Here is an 18,237-nt window from a genome sequence, read left to right on the forward strand (position 1 = left end):
AATCCTGTGAAAAGCACACGCAAGTTGCTGAACACTGTGTCAAGCTCCATTAGTTTCAAAATGGCCTTAAAATCTTATATTTAATTTGCTGTATTTAAATTGTAACTTAACAAGTTTAATACAACCTAAGCAAAATAAATAAATAAATAAATAAAAATAATAACAACAACAACAATTCCTTTTTCCTTTTCTTTCTTCTATTAAATTATAACCTTTCCTTTTTAATAAGGAAAAAGATTTCATAAGTTTAAATTTCAAAACTGAGAAAAGGTGACACCAATTTTACCTGTTTAAAACTCCTCATATCAGTGATTGCCACTAGCCAGTGTCACTACTGTAACATGAAAGAAAAAAACAGCAATAGGTAGGTGAAGAGATAAGGGAAGATGACTGAAAGGGAAAAATAATTCCTAATGGTTGTGTAGATGCTCTTTTTTTCCGTTGTAATCTATCCTCCACCCTGTCCCCAGTAACTGCCCTAAATCAAGGAACTGGCACCTGATGCATTCTGCAGATGGATCGGCACTGTATATCTGGAACATTGTATACAGGTGTTTTTTCACTTGCGCTAGTTAGTTAACTAGCCAGCAGACACATCTTCTATTTGTGGGGCAGGAGTGGGAATGGAAAATGGAAATCTCTCCTGGCTGATTTACAGAAAGAAAGGCTAAGTGAAAGAGCAGGGCAAATCAGCACTTATTAATATTTCTAATTCCTCTCAGTTCCTGCTTAGGCAGTCCCTTCTGGAAGGCACACTAGTTAACAGACAATGACTGAAAACACTGAGCAATAACAAAATAAGTGCTTAAACTTTTGAATCCTACAGATTGCTTTGAATACCTGTTCAGTTAGAGATGAGTGCCCCAAAGTCTGGAGATGATTTCTCTGGCTGCAGCAAATGAGGTCACATGTTCACTGATCCTATTTTGTTTCTTTTGGTTGAAATTCACACTCCAATGTGTTTACTTGATGGCATGTGAGGACAGATTCTTCAATCCAATGTTAAAATTGTCCATTCAGCATTTTCATATTTTTTTCTGTATTTTTTCAAGCATTAATACCTTCTTCAAATGGAAATCTACCAAGTAAAAAGCCTTACCCTCTTATGCCTTCACCTTTCCCTTTATTATTATATGTCCCAGAGAGGAGACTAATTTTATACAGTGAATTCTCATCTCTTCTCTGATTTCTACAGAAGCTATTTTTTTTTCCTCCTCACAGAGCAGGATTCCTAGTTTTTTCTAAATTTCATATTTATCAATGCAAATGTAGTATAAACTTCAATAACGTACCTAATCCTGGAGTTACCAGCAAAGTATTCAGTGAAATTGGAAGTGCAAGGTTAAACTTTAGGAGCACAAACGAAAGAGTAAATGCAACATAAACCAACTCATGACGCTGGGCAACATAGTGGCCATGCCCAAGCCATATGAAATGCTATGCTGTCCTGGTTCCAGTTAGGACAGAGTTAAGTAGCTCATAGTAGCTGGTAGGGTGCTATGTTTTGGATTAGGATGAGAAGAGCGCTGATAACATGCTGATGTTTTAATTGTTGCAGAGCAGTGTTTACACCAGGCCAAGGACTTTTCGGCTTCTCGCTCTGTCCTGCCAGCGAGCAGGCTGGGGGTGCAGCAGGAGCTGGGAGGGGACAGACCCAGGACAGCTGACCCAAACTGGCCAAAGGGGTATTCCATACCATCTGACGTCATGCTAAACAATATATAGGGGTGGCTGGCCGGGGTGTGGGGCCGGCTGCTCGGGGATAGGCTGGGCATCGGTCAGCGGGTGGTGAGCAATTGCATTGTGCATCACTTGTTTTCTTACACATTATTATTGTTAATACTATTATCATTATCACTATTATTATTATTATTGTTATTATTATATTCCTTATATTCCTTATATTATTATATCCCTGTCTTAATAAACTGTCTTTATCTCAACTCACCGGCTTCACTTTCCCGTTTCTCTCCCCCATCCCAGAGAGGGAGGGGGGAGGGTGAGCGAACGGCTGTGTGGTGTTTAGCTGCCAGCCGGGTTAAACCACAACATATGCCAACAAATGTTATGGGGTAGGAGGAAAAAAAAGTCAAAATGATATGCTTCTCCCCCAAAAATCCAATGAAAATACTCATGACTGAGGGTATGTCACCAATGAACTTGCCATATCTTTTGATGCCATTGTATTGTAGCAAGTAATCATTCAATTAGCATTCAAGAAAACACCCTAGAAAAAAAATCCATATTTGCTTTCCAAAGTGAGCAACTGGAAAGCTAGCTTGATGCTATGTCTTCCAGCTGTCAGTCACTGGGTATCCTGTAGTTTCCAAGAGGCAAAAGAAGCAAAAGAAAAATTTCTGATAGGAATTAAGAGAATCCACCATGAAAAACTTTATGAATGATCATTGCTCTACCTCCACCTCCAAAGCTTTTAGCTAAGAGTCAACAACTCAAAATCTGTCTTGTTGGATAACTCTTATCATCTCCAGTACTGCAAATTATGTTAACCAAAATCAAATCTCCGAACCCAGAAAAATTCAGATGAGAAGACAGCTGTGGCAACTGAGTTAATTTAACATCTTTCTGCCACCAAAAGGTATCTTACTGTATCTCTCCCTTCCTCAACTGTCTCTGTCTCCCTTCCACTAATTCTGGCACACGCTGGTCCTTCCATAAGCTGATTAAACTTGATAGCCTGACAGAAATCCATTCGTTTTGTTGATTAAGTTTTCTGATGGGTTGATGAGTTAATTTTTCATGTATTTACAGAGAGATATGACAAGAAGCAGAGCCTATACAAGGCAAGTAATAGACAATGTCTACTGGATCTGCACTCTGAAGTAGTTAGTGACAGACTTTCCAAGACCATAGATTCTTATGGTGATGGTTGAGTCAAAAAGACTTCTCTTGTGAAGAGAAGAAATTAGATGTGGCAGCATGAAAACCTACAATGCTATTTTTAGAGACCTAAACTGTGTTTAAACAGCTACCAAATCAAAACTACTATTCTGTTTAGTCAGCTGTCAATTTTCATGGACTATTTTTTTTTTTTCTCCCAACCTTCCTTTAACAACACATATATTAGCCTAGTTATACCAGTCAGGATTCTTTTTCAGAGAATCAAGTGTCAAGAAAGCCTTTCATAGTAGAGGTTTGAAAATCAGAAGAGTGTGCAGTCCCTCCCCAGCGACTTTACAGTTACCCTATCCTAAACAACTCACAGTCAATTCAAGGTACTGTGCAGTTGACAGTTATAAAATTATTTGGGGATGGATTTAGAAATTAAATGCTCCCAAGATATATATATATATATACCCTGCAGTACTTGAAATACTCTGATTAGCTACACAGAATATTTTAGAAATAGTGAGTCTGACCCACAGGAAAACTTTGTTCTGAAACATAGCTGAAGTACTAACCTTAGACCCAGATCATTTCTACACTTGAATTCAGTGATATGCAGTTCTAGCATTTTCCTTTGGTTTGTTTCTAACATATACACTATACATCAAATGTAGCAGGAAACTGAAAAGATTCCACATTCCAATGTACAGTGCAATTGTGAAGACTCAAGAAAACATTGGTCATTGAAGATAAATTTCATGAAGTGACTTTTATTCATGCTTAAGGGCAAAGCAGAAACCAACAGGATAGACACCTGTATTTAATCTGGTTGCTCTTACTTATACTCTGAGAAGCACCAGTTCATGCCATGAGAAGAAATTCCTTGAAATAAGACTTGTAGTCTGCATGTAAGTCAGCAACCCTTTTTACACATTAATTTCTACTACTTAAGGTGACATATTTCTTTTTGATGTTTAGAGCATTAATTATTTCCTCTGCTGTCATTAATTGGACAGATTGTGTTATGTTAACAGTGAAGTCCTCTAAGCCCTACCTGCCGAGGGCTCACAAGGAGTTAAACCATTCATAGCTTTAACACTGTTTTCAGTGGTCCCACTTGAACAGAGTGTATCACAGCATACTATGGCTTTTGATAAATTAAAGGAGTTATTGCAATTTGCTTAAATAAAATATTTAAAAGTTGCAAATCAGCTTAGTTAATTATATTCTGGACACTGGATCAACTTTGCATCATGAATTTGGCGTAATAGTAGACAGGTATGATTTACTTTTTAAATGCCTGCAGTGGTATCTTTTCCTACTGCTAATTGCTGATCTTATTTTACACTGTGGTGTCAAATAGCATTTTTGGAATAAGAGAGTAAAACAACAGGAAAACTCCAGTAAATCATTATAGCCCTTAACAAATGTAGAGCTTCAGGAAGATAAGTACCCTGAAAAAATCTTAAGTATTGGCTGACATTTCTCTGCTTAGTTTATTTTCTTATGGAATGGTTGCCATTTAATGAGCAATTGTGTACAATATTTACTTGAACAGCAAAATTTTATCAGCGACTTTAATGCAGGCGTTATTCTAAGGGTTGCTCTATAAAACAAAGAGAAAGTACTTCACCTCAGGATAATGTTACAGGGATAACCTCTACAGTCAGCAGGGCTAAATTTAAAAGCAGTGCTCTTTCAGGATCTAACAACTTGCAAATTTATGATCAGACACAGCAGCTCTTTTTCAGACCGGTACACTTCACAGAATTCAAATGGCATGTTAATACAGTACATTTTAGCAGAGGTTGTAAAAATTAACTATAAAATAAAATGCATAATATATCAGATGTTCCACCTAAGCATCAGAAGGACAAGATGGAAGAGTAGATTTTTTAAGCAATTCCTTACTATTCTAAATATAAAACCTCTTTATGACCTTTATTTCTTTGCCCATTATTTTTCTTATATTTTATTGTCAATACAATTTTTACTGCACCAGAACAAAAAGTGGATTTTATGCAGCTACATTTTTACAATATGTTACATATTGTGTTGATATTTTATCTGTTACTTTATTAAAAAATAATACTATTCTAATAATAAAAAGGAAATATTAGGTTAGTTAGGAACTAAGACCTGTTTTCCTCTTAGCTGATCATAATCTACAGTAAAATTAAAGCACCTTTATAGTCCTGGATCTAAACAAAGGGATTCCAAAGACATCAATAGTTACTCTGGATACGAAAGCTGTGCATGAGAGAGCTCCTGCTGCTGCACCTTCACCACACTGCTTGGGGAATCAGTATAACCATGCAACATGGAGGCAGCTGTGGTACCAAAGTTGGACATGACAATAACAAACTTTTCTCCCCTATGATTTCGGTGAAGAGTCCTAAGTCGGGGTAACAAAGTAAAATCTGACATAAGCTGCTTGAATATCCCTAATGATGTGAGCCAGGCCCTATCAGAAGTAAGAGAAGTTCCTGAGCAGGAATTATCACTCTGCTTTGACACCTATTACTGTGCAAGACCTTGGGCCAGGAGGACCAGCCATGTGCCTTGCTTTCTTTGCTTTGCTTGTGCAGTCATAATAGCCCTAAGGACATGGGCAAGGTGGAGTTTGTTAGTGGAGATAATATCTTTATCAGGAAAAAAAAAAAAAAGTATATTTGGAAAAAGAAACTTGTTTTCAGACAGTCTACCTTGGGGGGAAGATCTTCAGGACAAAGGGGTTTTTCATTCAGAAATATTCATACTGTTTCCATCTGTGCTAGGTAGTCTAATAAAAGGTATTGTCTATAATGCTTGCCTTTTCTTACTGAGGTATTAGGACTATAGCTGGCACTACAGGCCCAAGAGCTTCCTGGCAGCAGAAAGTTCCCACATTATGCCACCAGTCATCTCAAATCTTTGAAGTCCATTTTGTTCTTAACACATTATAAAGTCCATTACTACATTTATGCACATAGACTGAGTATATGTTTCAAGTTGTGTATGTATAAATATGTACATATTAGGTACAAATAGGTACAAAAGGTGTACAAGCGCCTTTTGAAATGACAGTGTTTTGTTGAGAAAAATTATTGGAATAAAGGATAAAAAGAGACAATCCAATGTGCCTGCAAGATCCTCAAAGATGGGGTTGAAACAGATGTTTTATTTTATCTTATTCTCAGTTCTGCATTGCATCAAAATCTTGTCTGGGTAAAAGTTAATTAAATATTCATTTGTTTAGTGAATACCTTTTTCCTCAAAAAATCAACAAACAAGAAGGAATTAAAAAGGCAGCTGGAGAAAAAGATCTACTTGGGAGAAGTGATTTGAAAAGCATGGAAAGAGAAGAAAGATTCAACTCTCCCGCCCGCCCTTCTCCCGCCCTTCCAATCTTTTTTAAACACTTTTTTTTTTTTTTTTCCCCCAGTGGAAAAAGACCTTTAGTGATTTAGTTGCTTAATGGGACTGGAGATAAATTAGGCAAGTGAGATATTCTAGCTCTGCTATTATCATTTATCTCAGTTGGCTTTTTTCCATACTACTCTCTACTAGACAAGCTAAGGGTCATATCACTGCAAGAAATCTTGACTTGCACATCAGACCCATTCATTAAAATCATCTGTAAAAATATGTAGGACTATTTTTTTGCTGATGTTTTTATTTAGTAGTCAGAAATGGCAACTGCTTAGTAAATCAGATTGTACATCGATACAGGGAAAAATTAAAATAGTGGTTGAAAACTTTTTATAATTTACACATCTCAAAATGAATAGATTTAGTAGATCAGGTTTTTTTCTTTTTTCAGTTGCCTGCTATATTGTTATTCCAAGGCTTCAGTTAGTCTAATCTGTTATCTTCATCCAATGGCGTTTATTTTGTTACTTGGAAATGCTGATTGGTTAATATATATATTTTTTTAATCTGTTACTGTACTCTGAAGGGAAGATATAACTTCTTATCAATAGTATTGTGTCTCTCTAACTATCTTTAATAGTGTAAGGTTATTAATTAAGGATCTAACTTCTCTCCTTTGATATCAGTCTCTTCCTAATTTGTATCTGTAAAGTTTATATTGGGTCATCACAAGTCAGAAAATCCAACGTATTAAGTGTACAAATAAAAACTAGATTTTATAAAGAAAGAATATTTACAGATGAAGCTTTACATTTACTTCTTTTGGCATAATTTATAATTCTTACAAAACAATTATTCTAAAAAATCATGAATATCTATTTGTAGACTTTAATATGAGTGTTTCTCTTTGGACTTTAAATGATTTATTTTTTATAGACTGTTCATTTTTCAACATACCGCATATAGTATGTTATGTTCTAAAAAGGTATGGTGGAATGTGGAGAATTTTGTTTGGGGGAAATAATAAATTCCTTTGGCTCTATACAAAAGGCTTTATTCATCCCTCAGGTGCATGATCATTATCTAGGTCTATCTTGGCGTTTCCCTTAATTTAAACAAGAGCCACCTACTGTAAATCACTTTTTTTTCTCACACACGTGTAACTTATGGATGTGCAGCCTCTTATATTAAAAAATGTACTATGATTTCAGTGTCTAAAAGCTGTGAAGAGTTCATTAATTCATTCATGAATGAAAATTAACTTTGATTCCAATATCAAACATTTTTTCTTTGTTGTTGGGTGAAATTCAGTCTATTCTGAGAGGAAAATATGAATCTTATTGCAATTGATATGAAAGTTGTTGAAGCTGCTATGCCAGAATATCCTGTGTGCAGGCATCATGTGTGCCAGAGTATCATGCTGGAGCATCATGGATGCTTAAGAGACATTTAGCATATATTTTCAGCAGTTATATCCAGATAATTATCCATGCTCTAAAAAATAACTCCTTTGTATCACTTGGAAGCTTATCTGCTTACCACTTATGGTCATGAAATCGTGCCTCTGACCAGAAACCATACTTCAGAAAAATAAATAAATAAATGATAGTAAACCTTTTTCAAAGAGCTTTTCACACACATTTTACTAAAACTTATAACACACTGATAAGTCATACTCAAACATGCATACAGGCCACTACAACCCTTTCTTCTCTAATGCAGACACTGCATTAAGCTTAAAAACTTAATACATCTTACGTGCAGTCACAGGGATGTTCCCTTCCCAACCCTGTTGTAAGCTAACACCTGTGTGAGTATGTTCAGGAGGCCCTTGCACTGCCTTCTGCATACTCAATTTCCACAGCATGCCACTATAAAGAGTCAGTCTAGCTCTTCACCTATTTTTTTTGTGTTTGATATTCAGGAGAACCTGTACATTGTTTATTTTAAATGAAAAAAAATAAAAAGTGTCTCTTCCTTGCTCCTCCTAAGGTAAATACCAACTCCAGTGAACTCACCTGTAACAAAAGGCAGAGGGACTGATGGACAAATTCCCTCTGAGCTGAGGTCCATTTGTGCAGCATGTTAAATGCCTTTAAATCTCATTGACTTCTCCAGGCTTTTCCCAAAGAATTTGTGATTAGCAAGGGGGATCAATATTTAATAACTAATCAAATGTTAATATGGTGTTTCTTGAGATATACTGAAAAAAATGTACATACTGAAGAAAATTATTCGCAGCACTGAATTAGGAAACCATTTTGCATTGCCTCATGGAAGCTGATTTATATATAGCAATGTTACACTGCACAGTACTGTACAGAGCATTATTACATTACTCACCCATGCTTAATGTCTCAGGTTTGGGATCATTTTGGCAACAGTATTCAGTAAGAACTAGTGACTTTGGAGTGCTAGATATGAGACATGTCAGATAGACCTGTCTTTCAGAAAGTACTAAAACCCTGCCTTGAACACACTTTTTGGAGGACTGAAATGGACATCCAAACATTGAGACCCAACAGAGTAGTCTTTTAGAAAATGTTGGCCTTCATGAACACTGATGTAATTCAGGATTAATGCCATCAAGCTGAAAAGATTACAATAACAAAACAGCAATATGAGATTGGACTTAGGCCGCCAATGCTTAAAATCTCCAATATATATTTAAAGAGAAATAACTTACTCCATCATTTGGAAAATGGGGCCTATTGAAAAGCATGAAACCTCTAAAATGTTATTTGAATGCCAGAAAAGTAATACTTTAAAAAGCTGAGACAAAAATGCCAAAAGGAACAGAAAGGAGTGAGCCAGAAATACAAATGTTCATTTCCACTCAGTCCCTGCCCTTCGTTACACATCTGTAATCTCACAAAATAGAACTATGGACATAACATGGACTTTGGATAAGGTTCCCAAAGAGAAGAAGTACTGATACAGAAATGTGCACCTTGTGACTGTACCTACATTTTGCTGTGACTTTATACCCGCCCAGTGGAGAGTCATGGCCTTCCACGGCATCAAATCCCGCTGATACCAAGACAATCTCTGGATCAAACTCATTGGCAGCTGGCATGATCACAGTCCTGTAAAGTGAAAAAGAAAAAAAACAAACAAACAATAGGTTAAAAATTAAAAGAACTACAAATTGCCACAGTCTCAAAAATCCACAACCCAACAAGGGTTTTGTACATCAAAAACATATTTTCTTTTAATTAAGCCAATCTTCATCGTGGCAATCCAAAACCAAATGAAGTCTGAAGCAAAAATATAAAAAAATTATTTTTTTCTTTAGTAATTCTTTTTTCCTTTTCTACGATCGGGGGGGGGGGGGGGTAAGGCAGGTACATGTGAAAGCCTCTAATATTACACACACATCTGTGCCTGTTTTATACTGCTGCCTATAAAAAGCTGCCTCTTCCAGGGAAGTGACTAATGGTTTACAGAGAGCACTCAAAGCCTGAGTGGAAACCCGGACTGCTCCAGTTAGTGCGAACTTGGTGTAAATTTGAACTATAAATTTCTTTTGGGAAAATGTTTGCTTTCCAAACTTTTTTTTCTTTCTTTCTTAACATTTTTAAATGTTTGTCGAGGTGGGGGGTGACTCTAGCAAAGGAAAAACATGAAATTCCCTTAATCAAATCCAGACTATGTTGTCAAGCCTTTCCAAGGTCAAGCATAACAGGAATGTGACAACCACAAACCAGTGACAGCAACCCCTGCTGGTGTCAGGAAGATAATTCAGCCCCTCACAGTCACAAAGATTCCACTTTTTTAACCCCTTCTTTGACAAACTTCAGTAGGGATTAACTTTGGTTTAGTCGAAGGAGAGGATAAAACCTTATGTACTGTATTCACGGATGCCCTCTTTCAGGCTGACTATCTGAAGGGAAGGCATAAGGACAGCTTTTGCACAGTGTGAGAGATGCTGAGCCTGTAACGTCTGTGTTAATTCAGGGGGATATCACTAGCATTAAAAGAAAAATATACTAATAAATTCTCTAATTGAAATGTATTAAACCAAGGAAAACTCAATCAGTCTACACAGCTCAAAATCTGCAGGTCAATTTTGCATATGCATCGTACTATGTGTTTATTTAGCATAATATTTATTTCTTTAATCAATTTAGGCCAAAAGTATCAAGTTTTTGTTGAAAAGTAAGGTTTTCTGTGAAAAAAGCATGTTGATAACAAATTGTTAGCAATTTTTTGTTTTTGTTTTCAGTGTTTCTTTGGTCTATATTTTAAGAACTTTATTTTGTTCTGATTTCCTCAAAGTTATTTTTAATATTAGGAAGGTGGTTGTTTTACTCGTTAGAGAAAAGAAGAATTCAGATTAAGTGAAAATTTCTTACAGGTCATACATCATTTCAATGTATATCATTTTATGTTAGAAAATAAATGATAGACACAATTTCATATTTTTGATAATTTAAGTGAGATTGGACCAAGAATGTCTACAGACAAAATAGCATAATTTGTAACATATTCCCTTTTTAACATGTCGTCAGTAGGCCTGTACTGAAGTGTGAATTCCAATAGCAAGCATTGCGCTTTGGGAAGGATCTAACCCAATCTGAGAGAACAACAGGAAAGAAAAAAAAAATTAAAGAAATGTGACCTAAGTGGAAAAATAATACAATTATTTGACTCACAGAACAGAGAGTAACTGTGATAAAAGTCCACAAATATGTAAGTGACTGTTGCAAGAGGAAAGAACCTGCTCTGCATTTATAGCATGGATCGGACATGAAGTAATTGCAGCAGGAAAGCTGTATTTCAGGCACTGGAAAAAGCTTTTCAGTGGTAAAAATAGATAATCGTTTAAATAAACTGTTCAAGAATTTAATAACAGGTAAAATAAATATCCATCATGCTTGCTGCGGGCTCAGGCTGATATGGCCTTGAGGCAGTAGGTCAGATTACATCTCTTCTAGGTCTTTTTTTCTATATTTCTATGATGTATAACTATATAACACACACAGTACACAGATGAATAATTACATTAGACACTACACTGACTGAACATTTCTGCAGGTTAACCTCCCCATAGTTAGGGAACAATATCAGGAAAAAGATCTCCTACGCAATCACGTCTTATCTTTCTTATGTACATACCTTCTGATACTCTAATTATACGTTCAGTGTCTGAAGCAACACATACTTCCCAAACTCCCCCAAGTCTGCAACACATGTGGCAAGAATCCTGATTACTGATGAGGACTGTGGCTGATATGCAATCTTGATCTGTCCCCATAGCACCATGTATCTTATGCACTGAAAGAAGGAGGGATCCTGTGGAGAACCCTCCCTATCTGCAGCCACTTGAGCTTTTGCCCTCCTCCTCTCCATTCACATTTCCTCAAATTTAAGTCAGGCTCTGTTTTTTTCTTCTTAATGTCAAAAAAAGTGCAGCCGTAAGTGCAGCATAGACCATGCTCAGGGGTGTCAGAGAATGAAGCGTGTTCAGAACTAACAGCATCTTTAGAAACTCAAGTTGCACTAGGAAAGCTTACCAAGCTCAAGCAGAATGAGATTTCTGAGAGATGAATAATTTGGAATACTGGGAAAATCTACAACATATCTACCACATTTTAAGGCCTTGCTCCAAAACACAAATATGTCAGCACATTTTTAATAACTTGGGCAAAACAAAGCATTTGACCCTTAATCTCATTTTTAGAAGCAGCAAAAATACTTTAGCCACAGTTTCTTCTTTTTTTTTTTTTTTCAAATACATATATCTGACAAGGAAATGGTCAGCCACACTGCTAATATTAGCAAAATTATTAAATACCGAAAGCCAGGTCTTTCACACAATGCATCAGGTGCAATGATATCTTTAACAGTAGCATACAGTAAATAGTAGCATATGTATAAATCCATACAGAAGGGCTATACAGGGATCTCAACTAAAGGAAGGAGAAGGTTGTAAGGATAACAACAAGAGGTGGCATTCAGAATTCATTGTTCTATTACTGTTTGTTTACCTTAACTTATGCAACTACAGTAAGACCTAAGAGGATTTTTTTTTCTGAAAAAAAAGAAAGAAAAAATGGTTACTAGAGTAGCAGGCTTGACTCTTCAACTAAAACATCTCAGGATATTTGTGGTCCTTCACACAGCAACCAAGCCTGCTATTTGGCCTTTGAAAACGACAGCAGCTCTAAGTCTCTCAATTGCAGAGAGGACCATATAAACATCTAGTCTTTAAATCTCTACTGCAGTCTTCCTCTACATAAGCAAACAGGCATTTAAGGTTGCTCATCTTTTATCTACTATGAGATCTCTGCCTAGAGAAGAGCAGCTTAACTTCTCTGGAAAACATCACAACATTTTCTTTTGTACTTCATGTAGACGTCTCTAACCTTTGTCAAGGACTCCTTTGTGGCACAAAACACACATGTAAATTCATTCACAAATGCAACAGATCTTTTTCTATCTTACAAAGTGCTATGAGAAATCAGTAGTATAGATAAACCTTTAAATATGGGCTAAATGTCACCAGGACAGAAATAAAATCCTTTGGCATTTGCCACCTTTCAAGCTTCAGCCTCGTCATTACTCCTGAACATCTGTCCATAGAAAACCATTTTGAGGTAGGCAGCTGTAAAGAAAGCCTACACAAAGCACTAGACTCATCCCTTTTTTTCACCTAAAAGCAACACAAGGCTCATGTCTCCCTCATACATAGGCTTCTCCTGCTTCAGGAGATTAAGAATGGTTGAACAGCTCCTAACACTTCTATGCCTCCTGGGAGTAGAGTAGCATCAGACCTTGCTCCTTTTCCATCTCATCTACACTCTGGAGGGTTTTGCAAGGTGTGCAAAAGAGACATCATCCATCAACTGCCTCCTCAGGAGCTCAATAACCACAGCACTTCCCTTCGGAACTGCTTAAGAACAGAATCCTCTGAATCAGATCATAACAGAAAATATGTTTAAAAAAAAATAAAATCTGGCATACAACTAGCATTGGTCATACACCAATAGATATTCATGTTAACCTTTCCAAATTCCTCAGACCAACCCTATGCTCAGAAGTCAGACTGCAGCTGGCGGGATTTGTTACGGTGTGAAGGGTCAAAACTCTGCTCATCAGAAATTGTTTGCAAGGGTAGATAGCCAGTCTGCACTCAGACCTAGGCAAGAACAGTTATTATCTTACCCACAGCAGGGGTAAGAAATATGATTTGGCTTCTGGCCATAGGTCACTAGACAGGTACAGACTGGGGACTGGCAGGCTGTCAGCTTCCTGCTTGAAACCAGTTAGGCTGCAGGCGTTATCAGCAAGCAGAAGCTAAAGCTAGGATCCTTCTCCAGTGAGGTGAGAGTAGCTTTTGTCAGAAAATAAGTGAATTTTATTCTTCCACTATGACCCACCCTCTCCTCTACTCCTTTCTCCAAAGGAAATAAAGCACATAAAAGGGATATTTATTTTCTGTGATCCTGACTCATATAGAAGCGTAAATATTTCGTATACCATATTCACCTAATGATGACAGCAGAGTTACAGGGGCACCTTGCCTAGCTGACTGTTTCTTTATTTTCAATCACATTTTCATTAATAAACATGGCAGATCCTGAAAGCTTGAGCAGCTGGATCACAGGAGTTATTTATCTATGCTAAACTTTGCAGTTACAATGCAACTCTGTGCTCCAGCCCAAGGTATTGCAGGTCCTCCTTTAAGTCTGATGCTATTGGGAACAGAGCATGTATCTGGGAAGCTGAAAAGATTCCTTTCTATCCTACTAAGGAGATTTCCCCGGAGAATTAATATGTTCCATTTGGGTATGCTGCTGTCTGCAGAGAAGCCAAGGGATGGCTTCCAGTTGGGTGTAGTCCTAGAGAAAACATCAAGCATGTGATCCTCCCCTCCCCACCAATCTGAACATCAGATGCAAGACATTAAAGAGATTCTACCAAGGGACTCTGTTTACTTGATCTTGTTCCTTTTATTCTTCCATTCTATTTTTGTACATTTACAGCACATGTTTAAGATGCTCCCAAACATTTGTTCTCCCAGAAGAGACTGTGGAGAAGTACCCAACCCAAAAATGACTTTGCAAGTACCATCATACAGAGCTGGAAATCTCCAAAGAAAATTAAACTAATGCAAATAGCTACAATTCTTTTGCTGTGTTGGTAATTTAAAAAGGAAATGAGCAGGAAAACCAGCCCAGGACAGTAATTTATGTAACTGAGAAAGAAAATCCACAGTGGTCTAAAACTGCAGATCGGAATAGCTTAGTAACATAAATTATTTGCTCTTTCCCTAAAATCCTCCACTGTTTTCATCCAGTGATCTCAAAGTACTTTCAGAACATTAATAAATAGAAAGGCCCAAATATTCAGCTGGTATAAATCAGTATAGCTGTTTCTGATTGCGCAGTGCTCTAACACAAGCATGTCTTGTACCCACTTTACAGATGAATCAGCTAAAACTAAGAGCTGGTAGAAGATGAATAAATTACTTAGCAGACCTTGGAAAAACCTAGAAAGAAAATGCAAAACACTCTAAGTTAACTACTTTAACTACTAGAAAACACTATAAAAGCACTCTTGTTTATCCAGTTATAACAGACCTATAGTTTGCAAGAAATATATATCTATATTTATATCTCTATATATAGATATATACAATGCAATATTACTATTAGAGTGGGGGTTTTGCCACCAAATAGAGACCCAGTCTCATCTGAAATAAATAAATAAATAAATAGGTTTATGTGGAGTTTCTCAGTTTTGTATCCTGCAAATAAAATATTGCTCCAATCACTGTGTTGTCCTACCTTAAAACTGCACAAGTATGCTGTTGAATGCACCTTGATATGACTAGGTCAGAAAGAATTTAAAAGATTACCCTGATAGGTATGTGAAACTTATGGTATCTACTATTTTTATGTGTTGTTTGCACATATGTTTTAATGTAGTACAATATCAAGTAACGTCTATCCTCACAGAAATCTACACAGTATTTCTGTACAACTATTGGAGATTTTTTTTTCTTCATCTGTAATATTAATTGAGTTTGTACTCCTGTGTCTCCCTAAAATTTTGGCTTACCTTCTTAACATTTCTTTATACCAGTCCTAATGTCAGCCCAAGTTCACCAAGACTAAACCTGAGAACTTGCCCCAAAAATTCCTTTCTGACTGTCATCTGATAATTAGTTTTGTCCTAGACTCCAGGTTATGCCTAGCTCCTGCAGACTTTATCTGTATTAGTTCCTAAGCTATATCTTTTATATGTTTTTTATCTTTATAGGCTTTCTTTTTACATCTCTTCTTTTACCCTTATAGGCTTCTTTTTTTATATACATCTTTTTTAATATTTTATTTCTTCTCTACTTTTTATAAGCACCATCAATATTCTCGTCGTAACTATTATTTTAGTTACCTTATTTGATCTCTGGAGATGTAAAATATCTTTATTTCTTAATTCTTTAATTCAGTATTAACTTTTTATTAAGAGTAGGTTTATTCTTCAAGGAGAAAAAGGTAATCACATCTTGACTACTATAAGTCATGATCATTTCAGGGGGATTTATGCATGATGCTAAATTAAGCACATGCCAAAGTGTTTAAAAGGTTAAGGTCTTGAGGCAATGCCCCATGTTAGTAATTTCAAGTGATACAATTGTAGGAGTATCTAAGTGACACTGTATGAAAAATCTATTCAGTATTCAGTATAGAAAAATTTTTGAAGCACCGTGAGCTTTATTTTTGGCTATTGAAGACATTTTCAGAGTCTAAGACTCCTATTTGTTGGTTCTTTTTTAAAAAAAATATTTTGGCATCTAAATTCTATCACAACTGGAATTGCAACATTTTAAACACTCAAAAAGCATAAGAAATAGTCTACAATATTTACTGATACTTCCATTTTTTATTATTACTTAGAAAGGTGGTTTCAATTTAATTATAAGGACTCTTCTACATAGCTTCCACTGATGTGGCTTCCAAGAGCTATACAACAAGATGACATATAAGAAGGAGGAAATAGAAGTTTATTTCAAAAAGATGAAGCTTCAAATTATAGCACAGAATGACTTAAAATAGTATCACCAATAATGAGAAAGAAAAATGCAGTAAGTATTGGATCCCACCATTTTAATTCAATATTTTTCCTGTCAAAGCCATTCTAACAGGTAAGGGAAATGATGATAACACATGTATATCCACTACCAAATTTTACCCTCAAGCAATATTTAAGAGTGTTTAGCGTTCATGACATAACATGTTCCTATCAGAAAAATCAATTTGGTGTCCTTTAGTTGTTATTAGTTTATTCTATGGGGAAAAAAAAATCTTGAGAAGTTTTTCTGTCATAAAGATATTAGTCACATTTGAGGGTATTTTAAGATTTCTGTTTTAAAATTCAGATGGCTGGATGGCTGCAACGCATAGCCTAGAAACTTTTCTATCAAGTCTGAGTACAGTACAGTACAGTACATGCCCTTTGCTATAACAAAATAATTTTGCCTTTCTGCTAAGTCATTTCTTTCAACAGTATCTTATTACATAAGTCATTGGACTTGCTTAAAACTTTAACATAATAATACCAGAACAGTTCACTGTTCCCAGTAAATCTTATTACATAGCAAAATGATTGTTACTAAGAAGACAAAAATCTTAAAATAACTGAAATAGCTAAATACAGATGTAAAATTCTGCCACAATGCGTAGGATTGATAGAGTTAACAAAATGATTGATAACATGATGTCCTCTCTGAAGAATTAAGTATGCCTACAAAAAGGAAATTACTTTGAGCATATCTTTTAGAGTAGTTGACACCTTTAAAATTCCTTAGCCAGCTAAGAACAGTATAAGAGAAAGGATAGTGTAGGACCTATTTTGCCTACACTCCAGAAGAATGGTGAAATTGGGGAAAAGGGAAAGGATGGTGTTCTGAATAAATTAAAAAGAAAGTGAGCCTTTGTGCATCTGAGAAGAGGGCTCTGGAGTATTCAGTTTGTCTCCAGGTCTAAAATCTACCCTCCTCATTTAACAAAAACATTCAGAAAAGCTTCCCAGTTTGGGCATATGGTATATGGTCTGGCAATCAGCACAAATAAAGAAATTCTAACGAAAATTTACTATACTACTGATCACACTAATGCTCAGTTTGCAGTGTTAACAATGCACTTATGCTATTACTGCAGTGATTGGTAGAGACGTTTAAAAGACTTTTCAATGCCTGGAAAAGTGGGGAGATGTGGGGAGGAACAGAGGGTAAATCTCATACAAAATGCCTGGGGAGATGTAATGGAGGGGTGATATTTTTTTCATGGGAGCAATAGGCTGAGTGGATAGAAGATACAGAAATCCCTTGGAAAAAATACTTTTACCACAAAATTTTCTAAATTTCTGGGAACTGCAGTTTGCCCAGAAAGGGATTTTTTTTTCTTTCTTTTTTAAATGAAAAGAAAATGAGCATTTTCTAGAAATCATATTATTCATCAAGGTCACAGCCATTTGCAAAAGCATATTTTTTTTGCATGCTGGATTCATCAACATGGTTGTGAATACAAAGCACATGAAGTTTTTTTTTTTTTTTTTCTCAGAGGTCTCTACATATTCTCTCTTGCAAATGCTTTCTCTCCTTGTCTTGTATTTCTTTCCATATAGTCACTACTACTTTTAAAGGCATTTTCTGTGTGTGTGGTTTTCTGTCGTATCATTAAATAGAAATTTTACATTTCTGGATAGTCACTATTCTTTTATTATATATTATATTGTCACTATTGAATTAATGATATTCAGAAAATACCTCATGGTTAATCTGTTAACCAAATGGTTAATCTGTTTTTTTAGCTCTTCAGAGGTATTCTTTCAGACATATACAGACATATGTCACTTCCTCTTGGTTTTTCCTGATGAAAAACAGACACTCGTAGAAAAGAAACATATGGACATTTTCTTACACCCAAACCAAATTAGGAAGCATCTCTGGTCTAAAGCAGAAAGATAGTGATGTTACAGGCAGCAACAGCATCAAACACTTCTGTATTGGTAAATACATGCCTATTTGTCTCACGC

General features: G+C 36.0%; 1 protein-coding gene and 1 long non-coding RNA gene across 3 annotated transcripts in view; both read right to left on the reverse strand.

Moving 5' to 3' along the window:
- HDAC9 (histone deacetylase 9) overlaps window positions 1-18,237 on the reverse strand; it is a 479,837-nt gene that overhangs the window by 55,705 nt on the left and 405,895 nt on the right. For both annotated transcript variants that reach the window (XM_083825978.1, XM_083825977.1), the window contains one exon: window positions 9,163-9,281. In XM_083825978.1, the coding sequence (XP_083682104.1) occupies window positions 9,163-9,281 (119 nt within the window). The remainder of the gene's footprint in view (window positions 1-9,162; window positions 9,282-18,237) is intronic.
- LOC310894335 lies at window positions 180-5,644 on the reverse strand. Its single transcript, XR_014579816.1, has 2 exons — window positions 2,051-5,644; window positions 180-1,437 (listed from the first exon to the last, which is right to left on the reverse strand). It is a non-coding gene; the product is annotated as an uncharacterized lncRNA (long non-coding RNA).

This window comes from Anser anser, assembly GCF_964211835.1.
Source record: "Anser anser genome assembly, chromosome: 2".
Classification (NCBI taxonomy): Eukaryota; Metazoa; Chordata; class Aves; order Anseriformes; family Anatidae; genus Anser; species Anser anser.